Here is a 22952-nt window from a genome sequence, read left to right as displayed (position 1 = left end):
TGTGACGTAATTCATATGGTTATGTTAAGGGGAGAGGATGGTATTTTTTGGTGAAAAATTAGTAAATTTTCAAAAAAAATCTTTAAAATACTCTGTGATGTGTGTGGAATGCATAGCATAACATTTTGTGGATATTTGTGCCCTTATCGGATGTTGAGTCGCCATTTTTAAACTTCCTGCGTTACGGATTTTTAAATCACTCGCCCACTTTTATTGTTGTTTCCGGTAAATTAAATTTTCAAACTTTTTTTTTCTTTAAAATGCTCTTTAATATGTGTGGAATGCATTGCATAACATTTTGTGCGTATTTGTCCCTTATCGGATGTTGAGACGTCATTTTTAAACTTCCTGCGCTATGGATTTTTAAATCACACGCCCGCTTTTATCGGTTTTTTTGCTACATTGCCAGACAAAAATGGATACAATTTCTGAACTATTAAAGATACATGCATGAAATTTAGAACACACTTTCCTTAGACTATTAGGAAACTTTTCTCTGTAACAGAATTTTGTTACTTGATTTCATTTAAAAAATACGTGCGTTTGTTTGCAAGAAAGAAAATCAGAAGAGTGTCATTAAATTTTAATTGTTTATTTTACAAACGTAGGGACTAATATCAAAATTCTGTTACAGACAGTTTGTAGAACATGCTTTTGAAAATACATTGCAAAAGAACTGTTTGAATCTATCTTTAAAAACGGTTTAGATAAATATCTGTTTTTAGTACAATCCTGCATTGGGTATATTTTGTTCAAATTTGGGCCCCCAAATAATTTTTTTCAAAATATTTTTATTTTCTTAAGTTGCCACAGCTATGAGCTCTCTACATACAAAAATTAATATTTTACACCAAATAGGAAACAAGTTTTAAAAAATACCATCCTTTCCCCTTAATTTAAAGAGATCTTTTCACTGCTCTAGATAACTTCAACCCTTTATGTAAAGATCAATTTCCTTAGTAGCATTAGTTACCCAAATCGCAGACTCTTAACTGTATAGCATTTAAGCAGAATATACGTTTTTTTTTTTTTTTTTTCAAAATTAATTCTGTTCTAACCCAAGCAGCTGTTACGTCATCTAAGAACTATATTCACTACTTATGTGCAACTCCAACTTTGTATGTTGTAGTGAACTTAACGTGCTACTGGCCTTCGATTTTAACGGTTTTTGAAGATGCCTTCAATCGGCTGATAGAAAAATTCTTCTACAAGTGGGGATTTGGTAAGTATTACAGAAGGACACGTCACTCGTTTTGCGTAGTACAATAATCTCCATTCTGAAATATGCTAATCCGCAAGCCACGGATGTATGTATGTATTTATTTACACTGCAAGTGGGCAAGCACCCGGTGGCAGTGGTATATACAATATTAACAATACACAGTTAAAATGATAAGCAATACACAATAAAATGTACAATACATAGTACAATTTACAACACATATACAATTTTATACACAATACAATAAGAATACACAATACAATTTAACACAATAATAATAAAACATAAAATAAAACACCTAATTTTACAACACAACCTACATAATTATGTATAGGTCCTACATAAGTTTCAATAGTCTTTCACTTTACTCTCATCTCATTCCCTGTAGTGGCACTATGACGCATTTCACTGACACTTTAGCACACATTTCACTGACACTCTGTAACACATTTCACTGACACTATAGAACACATTTCATTGACGCTATAAATTATCACTGATTGGAACTGTTCACTGCACTGTAAAACCATAACTTCACTGACTCACCTCGCTTCACTGATACAACAGTTCAAATAAGTCAAATAATTGCATTCTTATGCATACTTATAAACAGAACTACATTTAAACTAAACATTTCTAGTCTAAGGCCCGCTTACACGCTATTTTTAAATAATTTACAATTCAAACCAAGGAAGTAAACTCGTCAGGCTAGATAAATACATGTCACCTTAAAAAATTAAATGTTGAATGTCACCTTAATTTTAATTTTCACTTTATACACAACTCTTTAAATTATTCTTGAATCTCCTTAAGGAAGGACAGCCCTCAAAGACCGCTGCAGGTAGGTCATTCCAATCATTTATAGTTCTATTTAAGAATGAGAATTTACCTACATCCGTTTTCTGTTTCCTACATTTGATTTTAAAATCATGATCGTTCCTACCATAGTACGTTGGCTTTTCTAACCGAGCCGTTATGTCTACCCATGCTTTCTGACCTAGATGTGCTCTATACAATGATGTTATTCTAGTTTTCCTACGTCTGTTTTCCAAAGTTTCCCATTTAAGTTCTTTTATCGTATCGTTCCCATCTTCTCTTTTACCTTTAACAAATTTAGCTGCCCTATACTGGATTCTTTCTAAGGAATTTATCTGATATATTCTATAGGGATCCCAACACGTAGTTCCGTATTCCATTATTCTTATTCTTATTTTTAATGGAGAAAAGGACTGTATGGGCTATTGCATCTCAAATCGACCGAAATATAGAGAAAATTGACCTTGCAATTTTTAAATACAATGAAACTTTTTCTGTCCGTTGACAACTGTGATACAATGCTTTGTGCAAAGTTTGAGGCATCAGAACTTCATAATGTTTAAATTTAAAATATTTAAATTTATCGTATTTTCATCAAATTAGCAAATTTAAACTGTTGTGACTCCGAAACCCTTTCACCCAATGATCAAAATCATGGTTTATTTTGATGCTGAGAAATTAAAGTTTATATCGACATACAAAACAGATTTTCTTACTTTTTATGGAAATGGAGAAATTTAGATTTTTCTTCTTTAAGACGCCTTTGACCACGAAAAAATATCTTAAAATATATAGTTAGATTCCGCATTTAAAGTACAAATAAACACATATTTTTTACTGGTGCACCGTTGATAAGAAAGTATTGAAAATATCAAATAAAGAAAATAAATTGTACGCGCGTGAACTAACCAGCTGACTGTGAGACGGGAGCTAGCCGAGGCAAGCAAGACCAGGAGACAAACACGTGATGTGTCGTCTAGCAGTCATGACTATGCTAGCTTTATCACAAGTTTTCATAAATACAGGAGTAAAATGACGCCCAACGCTCGCTTATCTTCAGCTCTCGGCCAGTGCGTGCGGTACTGCGCCGTTCAAGTCTAGGCGTGTGAAAATAATTTATTTAAGACCCTCGAAACTTATTGCAATACCACTAAGCAAACAATGCCTAATCCCTCTTAATAATGCAAGGTTTTTTCTCAATATTTTTAAAATTTTTACAAATGGGCAAAAAGCCTAAAAGTAAGTAAAATCAGATTATCTGTCTCTGTATACAATAAAAATAAAGCTTACTTCTTAACATAACCTGCCAAATGTCAGCTTGAAAATGAGCTCCTTTTCAATGTTCTGCAGTAAATGGTTCCAGAGTTCTGAGCGCTGAAAGAGGCTTGCTTTATAAAATACGTTAAATTTGTCGCTCAATAGTATGAAAACCGTTTGACTTTCGACAGTATATTTTTGAAAATGCACTCTCCTCAGAACCTAGTATAAATAGGGAAAAAATTAGAGTATTAAACAAATGCGAGGTTTTTTACTGTTATTGTTGTTGTTGTTTTCTAATGCCAGGCGTTTGACAATAAAGTCATTTGACCTCTTGCACTCCAATATTTTTCAAAGATATTATCATGACCAGCCACTGAAGCACAGATTTTGAGGTGTTCCGAATCCATTTCTTGGTTTGAGTTGCACAATGGGCAGTTAGGGGACTGATATATTCCAATTATATGCAGGTGTTTAGCCAAACAATCATGGCCTGTTGTCAATCTAAATGCAGCTACAGACGATTTTCATGGTAAATCGGAAATTAACTGTGGATTTTGATGCAGATAGTTCCATTTTTTTCCCTTGGGATTGTGTTATCAAATTTTGTTTGTTGAAGTCTAAGTATGTACATTTAATAAATCTCTTCGCAGAGTAGGCTAATAAGTAGATTTAGTAACAGGTCTGTAAGTAGCAGTGCTGCCCTTCTTTGCTAAAGCATCCGCATTCTCGTTTCCCAGGATTCCACAATGGAATGGTATCCATTGGAATACAATTCTTTTATTGAGTGATATTAATTGAGAGAGCATTTTAGTTATTTCTGCTGCAGTTTGAGATGAAGGTGTGTGTTTAGAGACAATTGATAGAATAGCTGCTCTGGAGTCTGACAATATAACTGCATTCCTAAATTTATTGATGTAGGATAGAAGATACCTGAGACATTCACTTATTGCAATGATTTCACCATCAAAACTTGTTGTTCCATGTCCAAGAGATCTATAAAGTGAGAAGAGACAGCACGTAACACCTGCACCGGCACCTTGTTCTCTGGAGATCAAGGATCCGTCGGTGTATAAATGAAGCCAGTTTTGTGGTTTAATTGTCTCTAAAGACAATTGTTTCAGTATTTCAGTGTTTACTTCTGATTTCAGTATTTCTTCTGTTAAATTTAGATTATATTCTATATTTAATAGAGTTAAAGGGTTTGGTTTAATTTGTAAGTTTTCTTTTAAATTCGGGATATTGATTTTCTGTTTAAATTCTTGAACAATGGGTTCGATCCCTGGCCCCGGAACAATTTTTCCCTCGAAATTATTCAAATCAACTTTACAGGGAGTTATACCTGAAAGCTTGATTTGCATAATACACGTCATTGTTCGTTGACAGAAAACCACAATTTAAGTCACACAGAGTTAGTGTGTACTCAACGTTGGTTGCTTGACGGTTGTCAGCCCACTTTGAGGTCTGTGGATATAGAGGGAAAAATTGGATCGGTGTCTGGTAGAGTTCCCGGGTTGCTCAGTTGGTAGAGCGTTGGTACGTTAAACCAAAGGTCCCGGGTTCGATGCCTGGCCCCAGAACAATTTTTCCCTCGAAATTATTCAAATTATCGATCAGTAGGAGTCAGTTAGTTATCTTTGAACGCCAGTGTACAACAGTTCCTCCTAAACTGATGGGTGGGATTTGTCCTGCTCAGTATGTGGATATGAATCGATTTATCAGGAAATAAGCATTAAATGTAATACATTTCAGTAAAATATTAATGAGACTTTGTTTGAAATCAAAATCACGAATAGCGATTGAACCCAAGAAAAAGTATGTAGAATAAATTTTACATATTGATGGAGTATCGCAACATAAGTTTAATCAATAATATATCTACCAGAGGTCTGCATGGGACGTTTTCGCTCGAGCGCCAAGTAGTTCATAGCATAATCCGATGGGTAGCGCACATGCATGATGGGTAAAATTGGCACGAGGGATAAATCCTCGAACGGTATAAGCCGAGGGTTAGATATTCGTTCTTGTTACAGTGATGAACTGTGTAGTAACATCATAGATGTTTATCATTTCAAAACTTTGCAGTGTTTAACTAACCTCTCCATAGTACAACTACAAAACTTGCTTTAAAATGTAATATGAATGTTGTAGGTATATATATATATATATATATATATATATATATATTTTTTTTTTGTTTTTGCCACATCTGTTAGATGTTATTGGATGTAAATGTAATTATTATAAACGGAGAACACAATCACGATAAGGCAAGAACGGTATCCTGTATCAAGTTTTCTAATAATAATAATAATAATAATAATAATAATAATTAGTGTATCAATCTTTGCGTCTGTAACAGTTGTGCAGCATGATTATTCGTTTTGTTATATTTTCTGTGACGTTATCTCTGTACTAAGATTGTTATTAATCTACTGCTACAACAATAATATTTTGTAAAACGTTTCTACATTGTCGCAGTATATAGGCGGAACACTATGTACGGACCTATCATATTATATATGTGGTAAATCAAATATTGAATAATTATTAATTAGCAATAATAACTGTATATCGAAGTTTTTCATACTATCTTATTTATAATTTCATATTCCTGTTTTGGTACGTTCCATTGACTGTTCCATTAAACGTTTGTCATAAACGCAGAAAATAAAGCCTTATTTTTACCGTGTGGGCAAAACATATGTGTATCTTATCTGTCGCCTTCCATACAACATAAGACATGTCAGTGAGATGACCTTGTACTGTGTTTCTATTTATTACGAGCGTATCACGACCGATGGTATCTCACTCGAGGGTGAGACACTCGACCGAGTTCAAGCGAGCGATTTAACTCCAATGCAGCACTGTGATCTCTACTTACATTTGACGGAGTGATAATTCTAATAAACTGGAATCTTTATTTAACATCCATTTTAAATTATACATTTTATTGACAGGTATAATCTCCACTACTTTCGTTAAGGAGCTATATCTCTATTCTTATTAGATTAGTGCGAAATCTGTCAGAATTTATTACACTATCATCTATTTTCTTTGCCTTTTTTTCAGTGTTCGCTTCACACCCTACGATAGTGCTGTTTGCATCATCTTGGGTCGTGTTAGCTTTGGGGTATGGTGCTTTCGACCTGAATGTTACGACAGATCCCGTGGAAATATGGGCGGCACCTGAGAGTCGCTCGCGTATTGAGAAAGAATATTTTGACAGCAGATTCGAACCTTTCTATCGAACTGAACAAGTATTCGTGAAGACCGTTGGTTTAGATAAGGTAAGTCAAATTTTTAAAATAGAATAGAGTTGCTTAACGTTTGCTTGTTTTGACTAGATTTCTTTCTCATCGACTCACTTTGTAGGAGTAGCAGAATTGTGAGGGAGAAATATGGGTACAGAATGTATTCTAGTCTTTAAAATTCCACACGAAGGACAAAGAGCGGCTGAAGGATAGGAAGAAAGTTCCTGGGTCTCTTCTCTTATTAACTCTCAAGTTGGGGGTTACAGCCATGATATTCGACCTCAGAGGCAGTGGCGGCTCGTGAACAAATTATTCGGCGGGGCACAACTTAAAACACTAATATTGGATTAATTGAACCAATAAGTTCCTCACTACACGAACATAGGCTTGCCATACTGAATAATTGCTGAAGATTTCAATAGAAAAATGTAAATATAAGGAATGTATTATACAGTAACATTTCTATTTTATAGATGAAGTCCATTCTTCGATCCTTAGTTCGAACAAATACTTCGATAACTCGCTGGTTGAAGTTAGGAATCAAACGCACCATTTTACTCTTAATTGAAAGCATTGCTAATGCTGTCAGTCTTTCTTGGCGCGAACTCTGCTGTCGAAATCTAATTGCCTTCCAATTAGTTCACTAACTTTATTCATATTGAAATGATCAAATACACAAGCACTCAACGAACACTAATATAATTGAGTAGCTTAATATCAAAGACGGACATCTGACCTCAATCGAAATTTAGATAGCTGTGGTTCTTTATACAATTTTTCAAGCTCTTTCCAGTTATAGTGAAACCATATGCAAACTCTAACACTACATTTATAAAATAAATGGTGCTAAATATTACAAAGAACACTGTGAATTAAAAAATTGTCTCTAGGTCAAAACTATGGAGACGATAGACGTCCGTCTTTGATATTAAATTACTCAATTAACTTCACACTTAAAATAGAAAAGAAGAGAATTATTAATAACACTCAGAATTTTATTATTGCCGCTACGAATACAAACGCAGGAACCGATAACATGTATTTCGTACTGTTGTCAATGTTGCCAACAATCTTTATAAAAAAAAGCAGCCTACCATAATTTTGAATATAGCTAAACTTCTATATTAACAATGTTAAACTGTTTAATTTTAATAGCTAAATTAATCAGAAAACATAGTAAAGCATTACCTCTGATATGAAATATAGCAATTATAGTCACTAATCTAAAAAAACTAGATGTAGCTACAGAATAGCTAACCTGGCAACTCAATTGGTTCTTCGGGCCATGACAGCGTTACCATCATACTTCTATACGTAACGTCTTCCTCATCGCATTCAACGTTTGAAAACCATTTGCGCATGTGCACAGAATGACCACGCGAATGACAGAGCCCTGCCCGACGCTTCCCCTCTCATCTTCTCGATCCCCGCATCCATCACCTCACACTGCTCTCTTGCACTTGAAACTCTGAGTAGTTGTGCGCATGTGCAAAGGATGGACACTAGAACTCCGGTGTCCGAGACAGATGTTTCCACGATTTCACTCGCTCGACGTACCGGTAGCTGAAGGCATTCACATTTCACAGTATGCTCTTAAATCATTAAGTTTTAAGCGGATAATTTTAAGCAAAAATTGCTTTATTTTTTTCTGGGAAAATAAAACGAATGGGAGGGCACGTGCCCATGTGCCCCTTAACGCGAGCCGCCACTGCTCAGAGGAAAGTGGACTGGGAATTTAAAATCCAGGAACAAACAGAATTGTGCTGATAATTTGAAGTAGAGACTGTATTCTTTCACAACAATGCCATCGTGGTTCTGGATTTGTGGCACCCTGACTGGAAGGAAGACTATTGTGTTAGTTTTAAGGTTGATTAGAGAAAAGGCTGAAGTACTAAACAGCCTACTTACATCTTTTTTATTCTAGAAGTATCGGCGGGAAATAAGATATCAGCCATAGTCTTGCGTCCAAATAGGCGTGATCACGGGCAGGAGGAATGACTCGGAAGCGCGGGAAGCATGGGAGAGTAGTATAGTTCGAATCTTCTAGAATAAATATACTTAACCTATGGGTCGCCGTGGCTTTCAAGATGGATCGTCGTAGCTTTCTGAAAAAATTAATAATATTAATTAATATTTAATCTTCCTCAATTTGGTGAGGTTGCCGAAAACAAAGAATGTTGAACAATAACATTAAGATGTGACATTTAAGTGCCTCACAAGAAAATAGTATACCTACATAAATTGAAATTTACAGCAAGTACAGTAGATAAAATGATTTGCAATTTAAGATCATGAAGATAAAAATAAAATGAAAAAAAATTAATTGTATTTTTAACTGAAGTACAAGTGTCGCCGTAAAATTTGCAGAGAAGCCTTGAAAGCTAGCATAGAAATTTCCATTATTGTCGTTGGAACTCCAGATATACGACAGAATGATAGCGATTATTTTTTATGATCCCTCTTGCACCAATATACCGTTGACTTATATGTCCATGAGTTTATATGGTGTTAAATTTAAAATTGTAAACCTTTTCAGAACGAGGTTTTACGATCAATAATGAAAACAATACAAAGTCGGCATATTGTAGAGTACTGGTGTTATTAAATTGACACAGTTTAACTTCAAAATGGATCCATGAGTCGTGCAAGTTGATCGTCTGGTTGATTTCGGGTCTTGGCCAAAAATATTAAGAATCCCTGATCTAGGAAGACTTACCAGAGGGGAAAAGTGCGATGAGATGTGCTAATACAGACAGACAGCTGACAGCATTTTGCACTGGTGTGTACTTTTGGGTAAAGTTGGAACAAGAGTAGAGGTTGGGTGAAAATACGCATACGCGGTCACACGTCATCCTGCCTGGCTACAACTTTATTTATGCATTAAAGATATTTTTATTAATTTGTCCTACAGAATAATATCTGTAATCTCCTCAAATATCGATTGTCAATATTACAGATATTATTCTGTAGGACAAATTAATAAAAATATCTTTAATATTCTCATAGCTAGCAGTGCATATTTCTGATTACTGTGCACTTAACTGCGGAATCCCGGCCAAACAAGTCACTCAACTGAGAGCGCTCCTAATATACGGTAATGGCAGTTGACATTAGACATATACGTCAACATATATGCCTAACTTGGAGTCAGGCCAAAGGGAAACATTCAAAGAGGAAGGTTCGCCCCGATGCTGTGGATTGAATTCGGCGTAGCTCAGTGGTCAGAGCGCTTGGTACGTAGAACCAAGGACCCGGGTTCGATCCCCGGCGCCGGAGCGAATTTTTCTCCTCAAATATTAATTTAAAAAATATTTACTTATGCAAATAAACAAAGCAAAGCTCCAAATTATAGCAACTTATTGGATCTAGATAATAGGTTAACCCACAGATTCGTCACTGAAAGAAAGGAATTAGTGGAGACGTTTTAAACATAAAGCGTGCTTGAATACGTCTTTCTCTTGCAATAAGTAGGAGGAGGTGAGTCCACCCTCCCTTCTTCTAACAGTGTTTGGACGTCCAGGTGTAGATTGAGTCTTATATCATTTTCCACAAATTTGTTTGAAATTACTTCTGTAGCTAGTTATATAGGTAATGGTGAAGGTATCCCCTTTAGACGCTTTGAAGGCGCATGGTGACATGGACTTAAAATAAGCATGATTCCGTGACCTCGGCACTAGAATGAGGTGGTGTGGCCTGCACCACTCTCCGGCTGCATTTTACCCCCAGGAAGATACGGTATTCAGTTTGACAGGATGCCGCGTGAACCTCGTGGCTGTTCTGGAAAAATCCCTTCACCATTCAATCCGTAGCTAGTTGCTCCAGCAACTGATGTAGGCTACTCTGTAGTTATGAGCTAGCAAATCTTGTATAAACCTTTAAATATTATTCAAAATATGAACACTAAAGCCCGGTTCAGACGATGCGTGTTTCTGTGATGGATTCCAAGGTGGCTGCGCTGATGGGTAGCCTGCGTGGTCACTCGCCGGAAGTAATGCGCTCTGGTCGCTCATTGGATGGCTAGCTTGCTGGATTTCGAGGGTAGGTTCCTTGCTATTTTTCGTGATGGTTTGCAGGCTAGATCCAAAGATAATCATATAATATCACCACTGAAACCATGTCGCCTTGTCCGTTGTTTCCCAACTAAACCTGTTTTTTTTTCTATATTCTTTAGTTTCTAAGAAACAACATTTAAATATCGGACTTTAGCTGTTTTGCACTTATGGCTTAATTACTTTATTACGACATTTATTATTAATGTGGGACTTCAGTTGTTTTTCACTCACGGTTTAGTTTCTTTTTGACCATGAGTGTTGGCAACAGATGAAGCAGCAATGATTTTCCAATTTGAACTGTGAAAAGAGCCAGCTCCTTGTGAACAACTACCATCACCGTAGGCAACACAGGAGCCAGCAAGAGAGTACGCAGGGCAACCATCAGCGCAGCCACCTTGGAATCCATCACAGAAATTAGCACCGTCTGAACTGGGCTTAATATAGCACGAAAGTTGCAGCTTCTTATTGATTACATAGAACCGGACATTTTGCGATTATCTGGAAGATGAAAGGAAAGTCGGAAATGAATACTATTTCAACTAAGTAAAGAAAAAAATTGAATCTGTACTTATGAGCAAACGTTCTTGGCATCTGAGGAAATGTAGCCTACTGTAATTCTGATGCTTGATAATATTAAATCACACGGTGGAAAATACACTTTCCAAACATTCTCTGAAATGCGTTGTCAAGTACGTCATCACATAACTTACAGTTTAGACCGGCGGTGACCAAAGCGGGTGTCGTGATTACATCGTGTAATCACAGACGTTCAGACGGGTACGAGGAGTTTCCTGTCCATTTCTGTGTGTTTCATTCACGTACTGAAGGCAAGCAGTGGCGGTATCAAGTCGCTCTACAAACTCTGCCTCTACAAGCAGTAAGAGCTGGTTTCGTAAAGAATGAGAACTTTTTTGTTGTTCTGTCGAACAAAATGTAATATGTTTATTTTACTCAACGGTTCAATTAGAAACATTAATTGCCATGCTGAATAATGTATTATTATTATTATTATTATTATTATTATTATTATTATTATTATTAGCTTATTACTACTGACCACTAAGTATGTGTTTCTATAATTCTTCTGTACGTGCATGAATATTGATATTTTTAGATCTTCTCCCTAGAAGCATAAAATTATTAGGTTTTATCTCAATTTTGATCTTCTTAATCTTTAGACGAGTGTAACTATTTATTAGTTATTCATTTAAAAACAATATTGTAGGAAAAGTGATTCAATATTATGTGCCAACGAACTTTTAAACGCCAGGAATTGACATGTCTTAAATCATAGCCAGGAAGAGAAAGATGAGATAAATAAATGTAAGGAAGTCAGCTACCTAAAGGGGTTTGGAATATCTCGTGCTCTAAAGGCTTTTAATAGAACAGAATTTCTCAAAAGAATAATGATTAAAATAGCTTAAGTAACTTGTCCATAAGAAGTTTTATTTTTGAAAAACTACGAATTTCTCGCCCAAGTATCGAGAGAAGAATTTAGAAAATTCCTGATTATATTCAAAAGGAAGGTTAAAAAAAGAAGCAAGAAAAATCTTACATTATTCACTGGCTCTTGATGACAGCAGTGACATTACTGATACAGTGATTACTTGAGATTGATCAAGATGTTAGTACAGGAACCACCACTGGTTGTAGTTTTCATGCCAAGTACCTTTCCTCCGTCTCCTTACTTCATAGGCTGTATGTCGCATGTAATCACTACAGCTCGAGTTTTGGTCACCGCTGGTTTAGACATAACGATACTATGATTTCTATTCTTTTGATCAGTATAATAAGTTCTACGTAACAGGCATAGAAACAATGGCGAGGTGAGGAATGAGTAACAGATGTCAAGACAAGAATTTCCTTGCTGTACGAATAGAAGGCCTGTGGAAAAATAGTAACACTTTATATTAACAATCTGCACCTATTGAATCACACTCTTACGTAACTGTATACACGTTAGTCTGTTACTTGTTGCAGATAAAATTCAGAGTATTCAATACTGTAATGCATGCATGTTACAGGTGAAATGGGGAGATAGGGAGTATGGACCCATCTTCAATAAAAAGTTTCTAAGTGCAGTGTTCGACCTCCAGGATCAAATACAACAGGCAAGTATTAGAAAATATTAACGTTGCAAAAAATTTAAATAAGTATCTCATGAAAGACATTCTACTTAAGCTGGGTCCACACTATGTAACAAAACACGTTATATAACAAAGTTACATAACTTGTAAAGGCTGGTTCACAATAAACCGGGAACGGAAACGACAACGAGAACGAGAACGGAAATAATGTTAAAATAAATGTGTTTAAATGAGAGCATTCACAATAGTTAATTGTGAATACTGACATTTAAATACATTTATTTTAACATTATTTCCGTTCTCGTTCTCATTGTCGTTTCCGTCCCCGGTTTATTGTGAACCAGCCTTTATAGACACGGGAAGAAAATGTTATTTAAAATGAGTTCTTTTCTGTTATATAGCAAGTTATATGTTATCCATCGGTTGTCGGTAAAGATCAACGGATGTTATAAAACATCGTTATATAACATGTTTGCGCATCGTGTAACTTGTTACAAAACACACCCGCTGCATAAAACTGTACGAGCCGAGTCTTGCTGGAATCATCACATCATGTGTTTTGAATTATTGCGTAGTATCTTATACGAATTCTCTGTGCGCTTGGCGTGATTATTCATCTGTTCCGAAGTCAACTTGGCATAATGTAGTGAAATAAGACTGCAACTTGTGACTTAATTCAGCTGTACAGAGAAAAAAAGGGCATTGAGAGATCCGACTTACATGGACTACAGGGTTGTTTCCGATCTCTGACACCATGTACGTCAAGAATCACACCGACAGCTGGATTGCGGCGAAATGTGACAGACCAGTAGTGAGTGATTTCATAATCAGAGTGCACGGTGTATCACAGTAGCAATGCCCAAGAAAATCGAGCCTTTTTTGGGAGTGGTACATAATAACCCTTTCCCATGCCAAGTACAGTTACGTGAAAATCATAGGAGCCTGCAAAAAACGTGGTTTCGTTATTTCCAAGAAAGGCATCTTGTGTGTACCTAATAAGACTGGCAAAGCTCGAATGGGATTAATTCCAAAGTGGAAAAAGTAAGCAAATCCATCCCCCGTCACAAGTCGCCGCACCCCACGAGATGATACAAATTAATTCCATTCGAACTTTACCTATCTTATTAAGTACATAGAAGATGCCTTTCTTGGAAATAACGAAACCTCGTTTATTGCAGGCTTATTTTATTTTCACTTAACTGTATTTGGCATTGGAAAGGGTCATAATGTACCCCTCCAAAAATGGCTCCATTTTCTTCGGAATTTCTGCTGTGAGTAGCCGTGCACTCTGACTATGAGATCACTCACTACTGGTCTGTCACCTCGCGCCACAGTTCAGCTGTCGTGTGACTCCTGACGCACATGTCATTCAAATTCGTTACCTGAGGTCAGAAACAACTGTGTACAGAAATAAAAAACAAAGTTTTTGAAACTTCAATCACATCGAAGTTCCCCTGCCAAGGAATGTCTATCATCTCTCTTAAGATCTGCTGAAAGGTTACTGATACTCTATTGCTTTATAGCTTGTAAAGATGGTCGCACCCAACATTTTCGTTTACAAGGCCTACTACTTCCTGCCAGAATCACACAAGCAGCAGCAGCAGCAGCAGCAGCAAGAACTATATCATCTGCCCTCGACGCCATTTTCAAACGTGACATTATTTCATTTATCGAGTTATATAATTTGTTATAAGAATATTAGTTTGATACCAACATAAATATAACATATAGCAAGTTAAAGAAACATGTTGCTTACAAAGCTTGTTATATAACGTGTTTTGTTATATAGTGTTGACCCAGCTTTAGTACTCTTTTTTTTATAGCAGACATTTTTATAACTTGGAAAATAACTTGTGATAAAGATTCATATCTGTCTCTATCTTTCTTTACATTTTACACTTATTGTTATATTAGTTAAAATGGCTGTCTTTTGTTCTTATTAATCCTATTTTCTTGTAACGGTCATCCATTTTGTTATTTTCTGAGGTTTGCGATGTTTAGTCATTCTCACGTCAGAGGTGTAATTGTCACCATTCTTTTCTCTAGACCGAAGAATGAGGGGTTTCCCTCAACATTACAGATTTCATATCACTAACACTTCATCTCATTCTGTTTTTTCTTCACATCATATCTATAAAATTAACTTTCGAGATAAGATAGGCTATCTGAGTTTGGTGACACCGAATGTAGATGATAAGCCAGACTGAAACTTCTCTGTAAAATGCTCGAGATCGAACACCGGACCCCACGAGGAGAAGCTCAATGGGGGTGCTGGCTAGCTAAACGGAGAGCGTGTTGCAGCGAGACACAGAATGGTTATAGTGTCAGTTGTAGCTCGTCTAAGTGGCGTCTCTTTAGTATTCGGGATTGGTGTGTGATATCTGGTGACCGTTATGAGTCTACATAAGCATTTCTGTCGTCCTGAACCATCCGTAGAGTTTCTCATTTATTACAACCCTACCTCTACGGGGTTGTATCCATAATGAATTAACTATGCTCGACATGCAGAAAGACTTTCGTTCTTTCCAATCTACCTATATACAACTTACTTACTTACAAATGGCTTTTAAGGAACCCGCAGGTTCATTGCCGCCCTCACATAAGCCCGCCATCGGTCCCTATCTTGAGCAAGATTAATCCAGTCTCTATCATCATATCCCACCTCCCTCAAATCCATTTTAATATTATCCTCCCATCTACTTCTCGGGCTCCCCAAAGGTCTTTTTCCGTCCGGTCTCCCAACTAACACACTATATGCATTTCTGGATTCGCCTATACGTACTACATGCCCTGTCCATCTCAAACGTCTGGATTTAATGTTCATAATTATTATTCTACCTATAGACATAGAATGTATTCCGAATCTCAGCGCTGAGCAATCTGATGGCATCACGGTGTTCCGAATTTCACCGATGTCGTCACTGATGCTCCACCGGTGTCGCACCGGTGCCATCAGCTTGCAGAGGTGGTGGCAGTCTCCAATAGCCGCCATCAATGAATCTGATTGGTTCTTGTATAGGGCGGGAATTAGCAGACGAATAACATCGTGCACTGTTGTGTCATGGCGGTGTATTCTGCTGTATTGTTTGTAATGAGCACAACGTAAAACAATATGTTAATGGCTTATGAGCGAACATGTCAATGGACCAGTTATTACTACTGGTTCAAGAAATAAATTGCTTATGCTCTCTTTTCTTTGAACGTGATGGCAGTACGGAAATTTCGCAAAATTCTGCTAGCGTAGCACAGACAACAACTTATACAGTCGCCATGACAGCCATCGATCCTTCCAGCAGTTTTGTTCCTATCTCCCTGCAACGTGACGTCATTGTTGTCCACCGTCCGGTGAGATTCGGAATACGCTAATACATACAAATACACAAAATCGCTCTCAAGTGCATAGATAATGAATCTCGCTATATCAATAATCACATATGAGAAATATGTAATTTGATACTGCCAGAAAGGGACCAAACAACCCAACTCATCCAACGCATCTCATATCAATCAATCCATTCCATCAATTAATCAATCAACCAATCAATCAATCGACCGACCGACCAAACGAGCAACCACCCAACCAACCATTACTTTGATACTTTCCCGTTAGTCTCAGCATTGCCAGGTAACCTAATACAGAGTGAACCAGCCAGAGCTAGACTCCTAACCGCACTCATGGCGGCTGATTCAAACATAACGACGCTACCATATGCGGAGGATTCCCTCCGCGCTTTTGCGGTTAGTATTGCGTAATGATGTACTTACCGAATCCATAATTCCGTCCTTGTGATATCTGGCAGACTACATATTTCTACATGCAAAACCTAATTCTACTCTGATAATCGGTTCCGTTAACCTCTGAACTACACGAATTTTGTAAGGTTTTAATTTTGTTTCGTACCTCTTATCACTGAAGACTGTTACACCCCTACCTGCTGAGCTACACGGCGGGATGACGTCGTAGGACTTCTCTCTAGTCGGTGGCCAATTTCATCTAACATCTCCTCAGTGAGAACACGCTTCACCCATGTTCGTTTATTATCTAATACTGATTCAGTTGTACGAAATTTCTTCACTAAATTTTGCTTTAGAAGAATCTGGCGAATCAAGGAATGACTGACGGAAGTTTGTTACAACTGTTCTCCACGATTCGTATTTCACAAAGTTGTCGTAAATAAACACTCGTTGTTCCAGGCTATATTTCATAATGAACTCGCTACTGTACTCCAAATGTACGGTATACAGCTGCACCCTCACTGTGTAAACGTGTTTACGTAACTAAACACGAAACGTTCGCGAGCAAGAGGTCTGATCACTGCGATGGCGCAGCAGTTAAGGCTCATTCACAATGAAAATTAAACTTCGCGTAAGCGTTAACTTAAGAATGTAAACGTTACGGTAAAATCAAGAAGTCATACCATCATTCACGATGGGAACATAAACCAGCGAATAGGGATTATAAAGAATGGACACTTCGCGTCGGTACCTTTGATGTAACCGGACCGATTTCAATGGCCTTCAAGCCAGCTAGAGCGTCAGATTCTGCTTTCTCCCTAGAGTTGGCGCTGACATCACACCAGCTAGCAGTCGACACAGCGGAAATATAACACATATAATTAATACATCTAGGTACATTATGTACTCAAATAAAATAAATTGGATCCATAAAATAATAAATCCATCATTAACTGTAATGTCTAGACTCTAGAGTTCCTTTATAATGAGAGTTCAGACGTTGACCCCAAGAACAATTAAAATATGTAATGATTTGATAGCGCTGAAAATGGAAAAACAAAACTCTCACGAGAAGTAAAACCATATACCTATATTATATTATATTATAAAAATATTAAACGAATTTGATGCTTAATTTTATAATGTATTATATTATTTTATAATATAATTTATGATATCTGAAATATAAAATATTATTATTACAACTAGTTTGTCACTGAGAAATAAGGAAAAGCTGTTAACTTGAATTTATTTGAAGCAAAGCGTTACTGGATTATGCAATGAGGTAGGCGATGTTTGGATCCTGTGTCTCAACTCTATTCTCAATTATTATGTTAGCGTATGCTCGATTACACTACCTCTAGCGCTTGAAAGTGGAACTATCCGCTGGCGCACAGAAAAACAAAACACAGGAAAATTCGCTCAGTGTCCATTCTTTATAATCCCTATTCGCTGCATAAACATAACAGCAAACATACTTGGTAACCATGGAAACATAACAACGACGCCATTTCCTCATATTCTGTCGTATACTTCAGCGCTTCACAATTGTGTTCTGTTTGCAAATCACGTAAGCATAAGCATTAAAGTTTGGAGTTTGCAAACTTCCATGTTAACGTCTTAAGGTAATGTTAATGTCAGTTTTTATGTTACGGTTATGTTTAATTTTCATTGTGAATGGGCCTTTACTAAGCATACGATTTTCCTCTGACGCCGGTCTATCTCTGGTTGACTGACTCTGTATAATACAAATTCCATTCCTATCAAGAAAATTATACTTTTAGCAGTGAATGATTGTAACAATTTCTAAACTACAAATAATATGTAACTTCGTATATTACAGCTTGGAGAAGATGAGGGAAAAGGTTTAAGCAAAATCTGTTTTGCTCCGCTTGTAAACGAGGGTCAGAACGTTACAGTACAAAATTGCACCGTGCAGAGTGTCTGGGGCTACCTGCAGAACAGCCAAACTCTACCGGACAACTACGTGGACACCATGGTCAAATGTATCCAGTACGTACAATCAGTAATGACACTTTCAAAGTTTTTCAATTTTAATATCTTTGGTTCTGACTTATCCCGTAGTTAGAACGATCGCTTACACGAACATACCACAGTCTACTATGTACAGTCACGAAGCTTGGGATGATTTTTTGCATTTCTCGCGATAGTTGCTAGCCGCTTGGATTGCTGTGAGTACTAGGAACAATATACTGTGTCACTACCATCGTGATCTAATACAGGCCGTAAGGCACAACTATGTGACTGGCTTAACCCGATCACGAAGGGCGGCGTTTCAACCATATAAATTAATTGGAATGCATAAAGAGTAACACATGTTTCTCTAAAATGTAGTGTAATTGCATTAATAAAATTTAAAACAATGATTAGGAGACACTTCAGACATAATTCCTTGCGAGTTAAGGTGTAATATTATTTTTGGTGTGAAAATTACGTTGTTCGTATGTGTAATACCTGCCTTTATTTCGATTAAATATTGCGAAATTCTTGTACATTCATTTATGCACGATTCAGTAATTTTCAGTTGCACCGTACGAATATTTAGATATGTTGAAATTATAGGTTATGTTTACTGTAGGTACCAGTTGCCCCTTTCTGTCTAATTTTAGTGGTCTCCAATGCCCTGCCACTACATATGTATGTTATGTCATATGGAAATTATAGGTTATGTTTACTATATTTAACATACATTCCTATATTCGCAATTATAATTAAACATAATGTCATATATGACAACCGTCACATTCTACTTGTCTGTATTTTAATACTACAATTGAGTACTGAATTATTGTATTTATCTACTACTTAAGAGACGAAGTAACACAATCGTAGTTACACTAATTTCGTAGGAGTGGTATGGTAAATTTTCTCTCTACAATTAAGGAAGGTAGATGTGCTGAATTAAAATCACAATATAAATTCGTTTTTATTGAACCGCAAATTAGCTTCCATTCTAAACTTGAAATGTTGATGCAGACAGATTATGTTAACACGTAAAATTCTCTTCACATTAAAATAACACAGTTTTGTAATTCGCTTTGTTGTGAAAAGTTGTGTAAACTGTGAAATGTTCGTTATCGGTTGTAATAACTGTAAATGGCTAAAATACAATAATTTGAATAATAATATGGGACAAGGAGACGTTTGTGGTACTATAAATATTGTAAGAAAAAGAGGTCAGAGTTATCCTTCTTCCGAAAGATCCAGGAAGGTGAGTTTATAAAATATAATATATACTTTATGAAAATAATATATAAACCTTATGTATTTCATATTTCAATAGTGGAAGGAAGGTGTTAATTTTTTGAAAAGAATACGATATCGAAAGTACAATACATTTTATCGTCTGCTGGGGAAAGGGTCTGTGATGAGGCGATAGTAGCGATCCTGGTGGTTAGCAACTATCTATGGATGCATATTTCAACTGTCTATGTTTGCATATTTAGTAAGAATTGAGCTTCGTGACTGTATATATTAGACTGTGATCATACAATCTTTGAACGTCAGTGTACGAGTATTCTCAACACCAACTGTAAAATATTATTCTTCGTTACTACAACAGAAACACGTACGACTACAGCTGTCTTGCTCCCTATGGGGGACCTGTGGAGCCTGGCGTCGCTCTAGGAGGCTTTGAAGGCTCAGACTTCACGCAAGCAACAGGCTTATCTATATCCTTCATGGTGAATAATCATCACAACAAGACGAAATTGCTACCGGCAATGGAATGGGAACTCAGGTATATACTCAATAGAATTTACTTGTTGACAAACTGTATTCGACAAACTTAAATTCATCATGATATAGGCCTACATTGCATGACTAGGCCCTTAGACATGTTCCGGTTCATAAAAATGATACATATTTTAATATCTATTTAAATGTATGTGATAACATTTTTTTCTGTCATCAAACATTACTTTTGCACGTGATCAGTCTGATATGTAATATAACAACTAATGGGGCTATTCCATCTCAAATCGACCGAAATATAGAGAAAATTGACCTTACAGTTTTTAAATACATTGAAACTTTTTCTGTCCGTTGACAACTGTGATACAATGTTTTGTGCAAAATTTGAGGCATCAGAACTTCATAGTGTTTAAATTAAAAATATTTAAATTTATCGCATTTTCATAAAGTTAGCAATTTTAAACTATTGTGGCTCCGAAACCCTTTCACCCAATGATCAAAATCATGGTTTATTTTGATGCTGAGAAATTAAAGTTTATATTGACATATAAACAGTTTTTCTTACTTTTTATGAAAATGGAGAAATTTAGATTTTTCTTCTTTAAGACGCCTTTGACCACAAAAAATATTTTAAAAATATGTGGTTAGATTCCGCATTGAAAATACAAATAAACACATATTTTTTACTGGTGCACCGTTGATAAGAAAGTATTGAACATATCAAACAAAGAAAATAAATAGTACGCTCGTGAACTAACCAGCTGACTGTGAGGCGGGAGCTAGCCGAGACAAGCAAGGCCAGGAGACATAAACACATGACGTGTCGTCTAGTAGCGCATAGCTGGGCTAGCTTTATCACCAAAGCTCGGAACTTGGGGACTTGTGTCTTTGAACGTAGCTAAGCGACCAGACTTCAATGTCAACAAACTCCCGCTTCCAGCACAGAGGTACTGTAAGGTCTGCTATAAAAGTGGTTCCTGGCTGGAACAACATAATGATAATATTATGGTAGGTTGAAACAAGTAATTTTATAGCATATATATAAATAAACATGCGGAATATATCAAATTTACAGTTCTGCTCTGTACATTTTATTACAGTGTATGACTACATACATTCGAATATTTTTCGAACCCATACCTTCTTCATCTGTTAGTTAAACATGATTTGAAACGAAAGAAACTTATTTCCACGTCTCATGAAGTGACGGGAGCAAAATTAATTTTTTTATTTTATTTATTTTAACTAGCTACCTACTGAATACAAATTACATTTATAAAACAAAAATGTTTCTAGCCACTACCGTAAGAGCCAGGCTCGTGTACGGTGTGGTCTTAGTCAATAATATAACATAAAATTTACAAGGACACTTTACTAAATACAGTAAGTAACTTAATTCAAACCAATAAATACAACACAAGAGCAAGAATAAAGAAGAAAGAGAAAAAGAGAGAAAAATACGCATTTAATATAAATTGACAATTCGACAGAAGCCAGTGATATTCAATAAAAACATGAATATAGTAGACAGAAATAAAAGGTAAAAAAAAAAATACATTTGTTAATATTATATTGTGGATAATTTTACAAATTTATTTTTTAAAAGCTTCAATTTTAAAAAATTTCAAATTTGGAAAATTATAAAGTCTTAGGCCGAAATAAAGTATTGAATGTTTTCACTGTCACTGTTTCCTGTTCGATTTTCAGTAGTTGCTAGCTGATCTCGTATCTGAGAAAGATAAGTATCCTAAATTTGTCTCGAAAATAGTTTTCAATTTCTATGTCACTACTAGGGAAGGTTCCACTACGACTTGATCCATGGCTATGGACAAATTTTCCACCGATTTAAGGGACTGCAATGTATTTCAATGAATGCCCGTTTCCAATCTCTAGTTTGTGTTTGACACAAGTTACAAAATATTATCTCTCCATTCGAAGAAAATAATGTATCTCCTCAGAATTCCTCCACGAAATTCTGTACCTAAATTTTAAGAAATATATTTTCAAACGTATACAATACCCATTCGAATAATACGTATTTTCTTATTTTCAAACAGACCGTTTACCTCTAATTAATTATCTGAATGTCATTGGCTTCGACACGACACAGTTTCCTCGTCCGTCTTCCTGTCATTCGATGTGACCACTTTCTTAGTACACACGACTGTCCCTGAGCACTTGCAGGGTTAGCTTTGTGTACGTTGTACCTGTAACCTTACTCAAGCACACGACACACAAGTCCCCAAGTTCCGAGCTATGTTTATCACAAGTTTTCATAAACACAGGAGTAAAATGACGCCCAACGCTCGCTTATCTTCAGCTCTCGGCCAGTGCGTGCGGTACTGCGCCGTTCAAGTCTAGGCGTGTGAAAATTTATTTAATACCCTCGAAACTTATTGCTGAGCTACTAAGCAAACAATGCCGAATCCCTCTTAATAATGCGAGGTTTTTTCTCAATATTTTTTACATTTTTACAAATTGGCAAAAAGCCTAAAAGTAAGTAAAATCAGATTATCTGTCTCTCTGTTACAATAAAAATAAATGCTACTTCTTTTCATAACCTACCAAATGTCAGCTTCAAAATGAGCTCTCGTTCAATGTTCTGCAGTAAATGGTTCCAGAGTTCTGAGCGCTGAAAGAGGCTTGTTTTTATGCAATACGCTAAATTTGTCGCTCAATAGTACGAAAACCGTTTGACTTTCGATAGTGTATTTTTGAAAATGCACTGTCCTCAGCACCTTGTATAAATAGGGAAAAAATTAGAGTATTAAAAAAAATGCGAGGTTTTGTACTCATCGATTTCATATGGAATAGC

The 22952-nt window shown here is 36.2% G+C and overlaps 1 protein-coding gene across 2 annotated transcripts in view; it reads left to right on the top strand.

Annotated features, from left to right (window-relative positions):
* LOC138691096 (NPC intracellular cholesterol transporter 1 homolog 1b-like) overlaps nucleotides 1-22952 on the top strand; it is a 121769-nt gene that overhangs the window by 53548 nt on the left and 45269 nt on the right. For both annotated transcript variants that reach the window (XM_069812806.1, XM_069812805.1), the window contains exons 8-12: nucleotides 1130-1222; nucleotides 6368-6585; nucleotides 12626-12712; nucleotides 18267-18436; nucleotides 20007-20183. In XM_069812806.1, coding sequence (XP_069668907.1) covers nucleotides 1130-1222; nucleotides 6368-6585; nucleotides 12626-12712; nucleotides 18267-18436; nucleotides 20007-20183 — 745 coding nt within the window. The remainder of the gene's footprint in view (nucleotides 1-1129; nucleotides 1223-6367; nucleotides 6586-12625; nucleotides 12713-18266; nucleotides 18437-20006; nucleotides 20184-22952) is intronic.

The sequence above is a fragment of the Periplaneta americana genome, chromosome 16, assembly GCF_040183065.1.
Source record: "Periplaneta americana isolate PAMFEO1 chromosome 16, P.americana_PAMFEO1_priV1, whole genome shotgun sequence".
Taxonomy (NCBI): domain Eukaryota; kingdom Metazoa; phylum Arthropoda; class Insecta; order Blattodea; family Blattidae; genus Periplaneta; species Periplaneta americana.
This window is presented reverse-complemented; position numbering and strand designations above follow the sequence as displayed.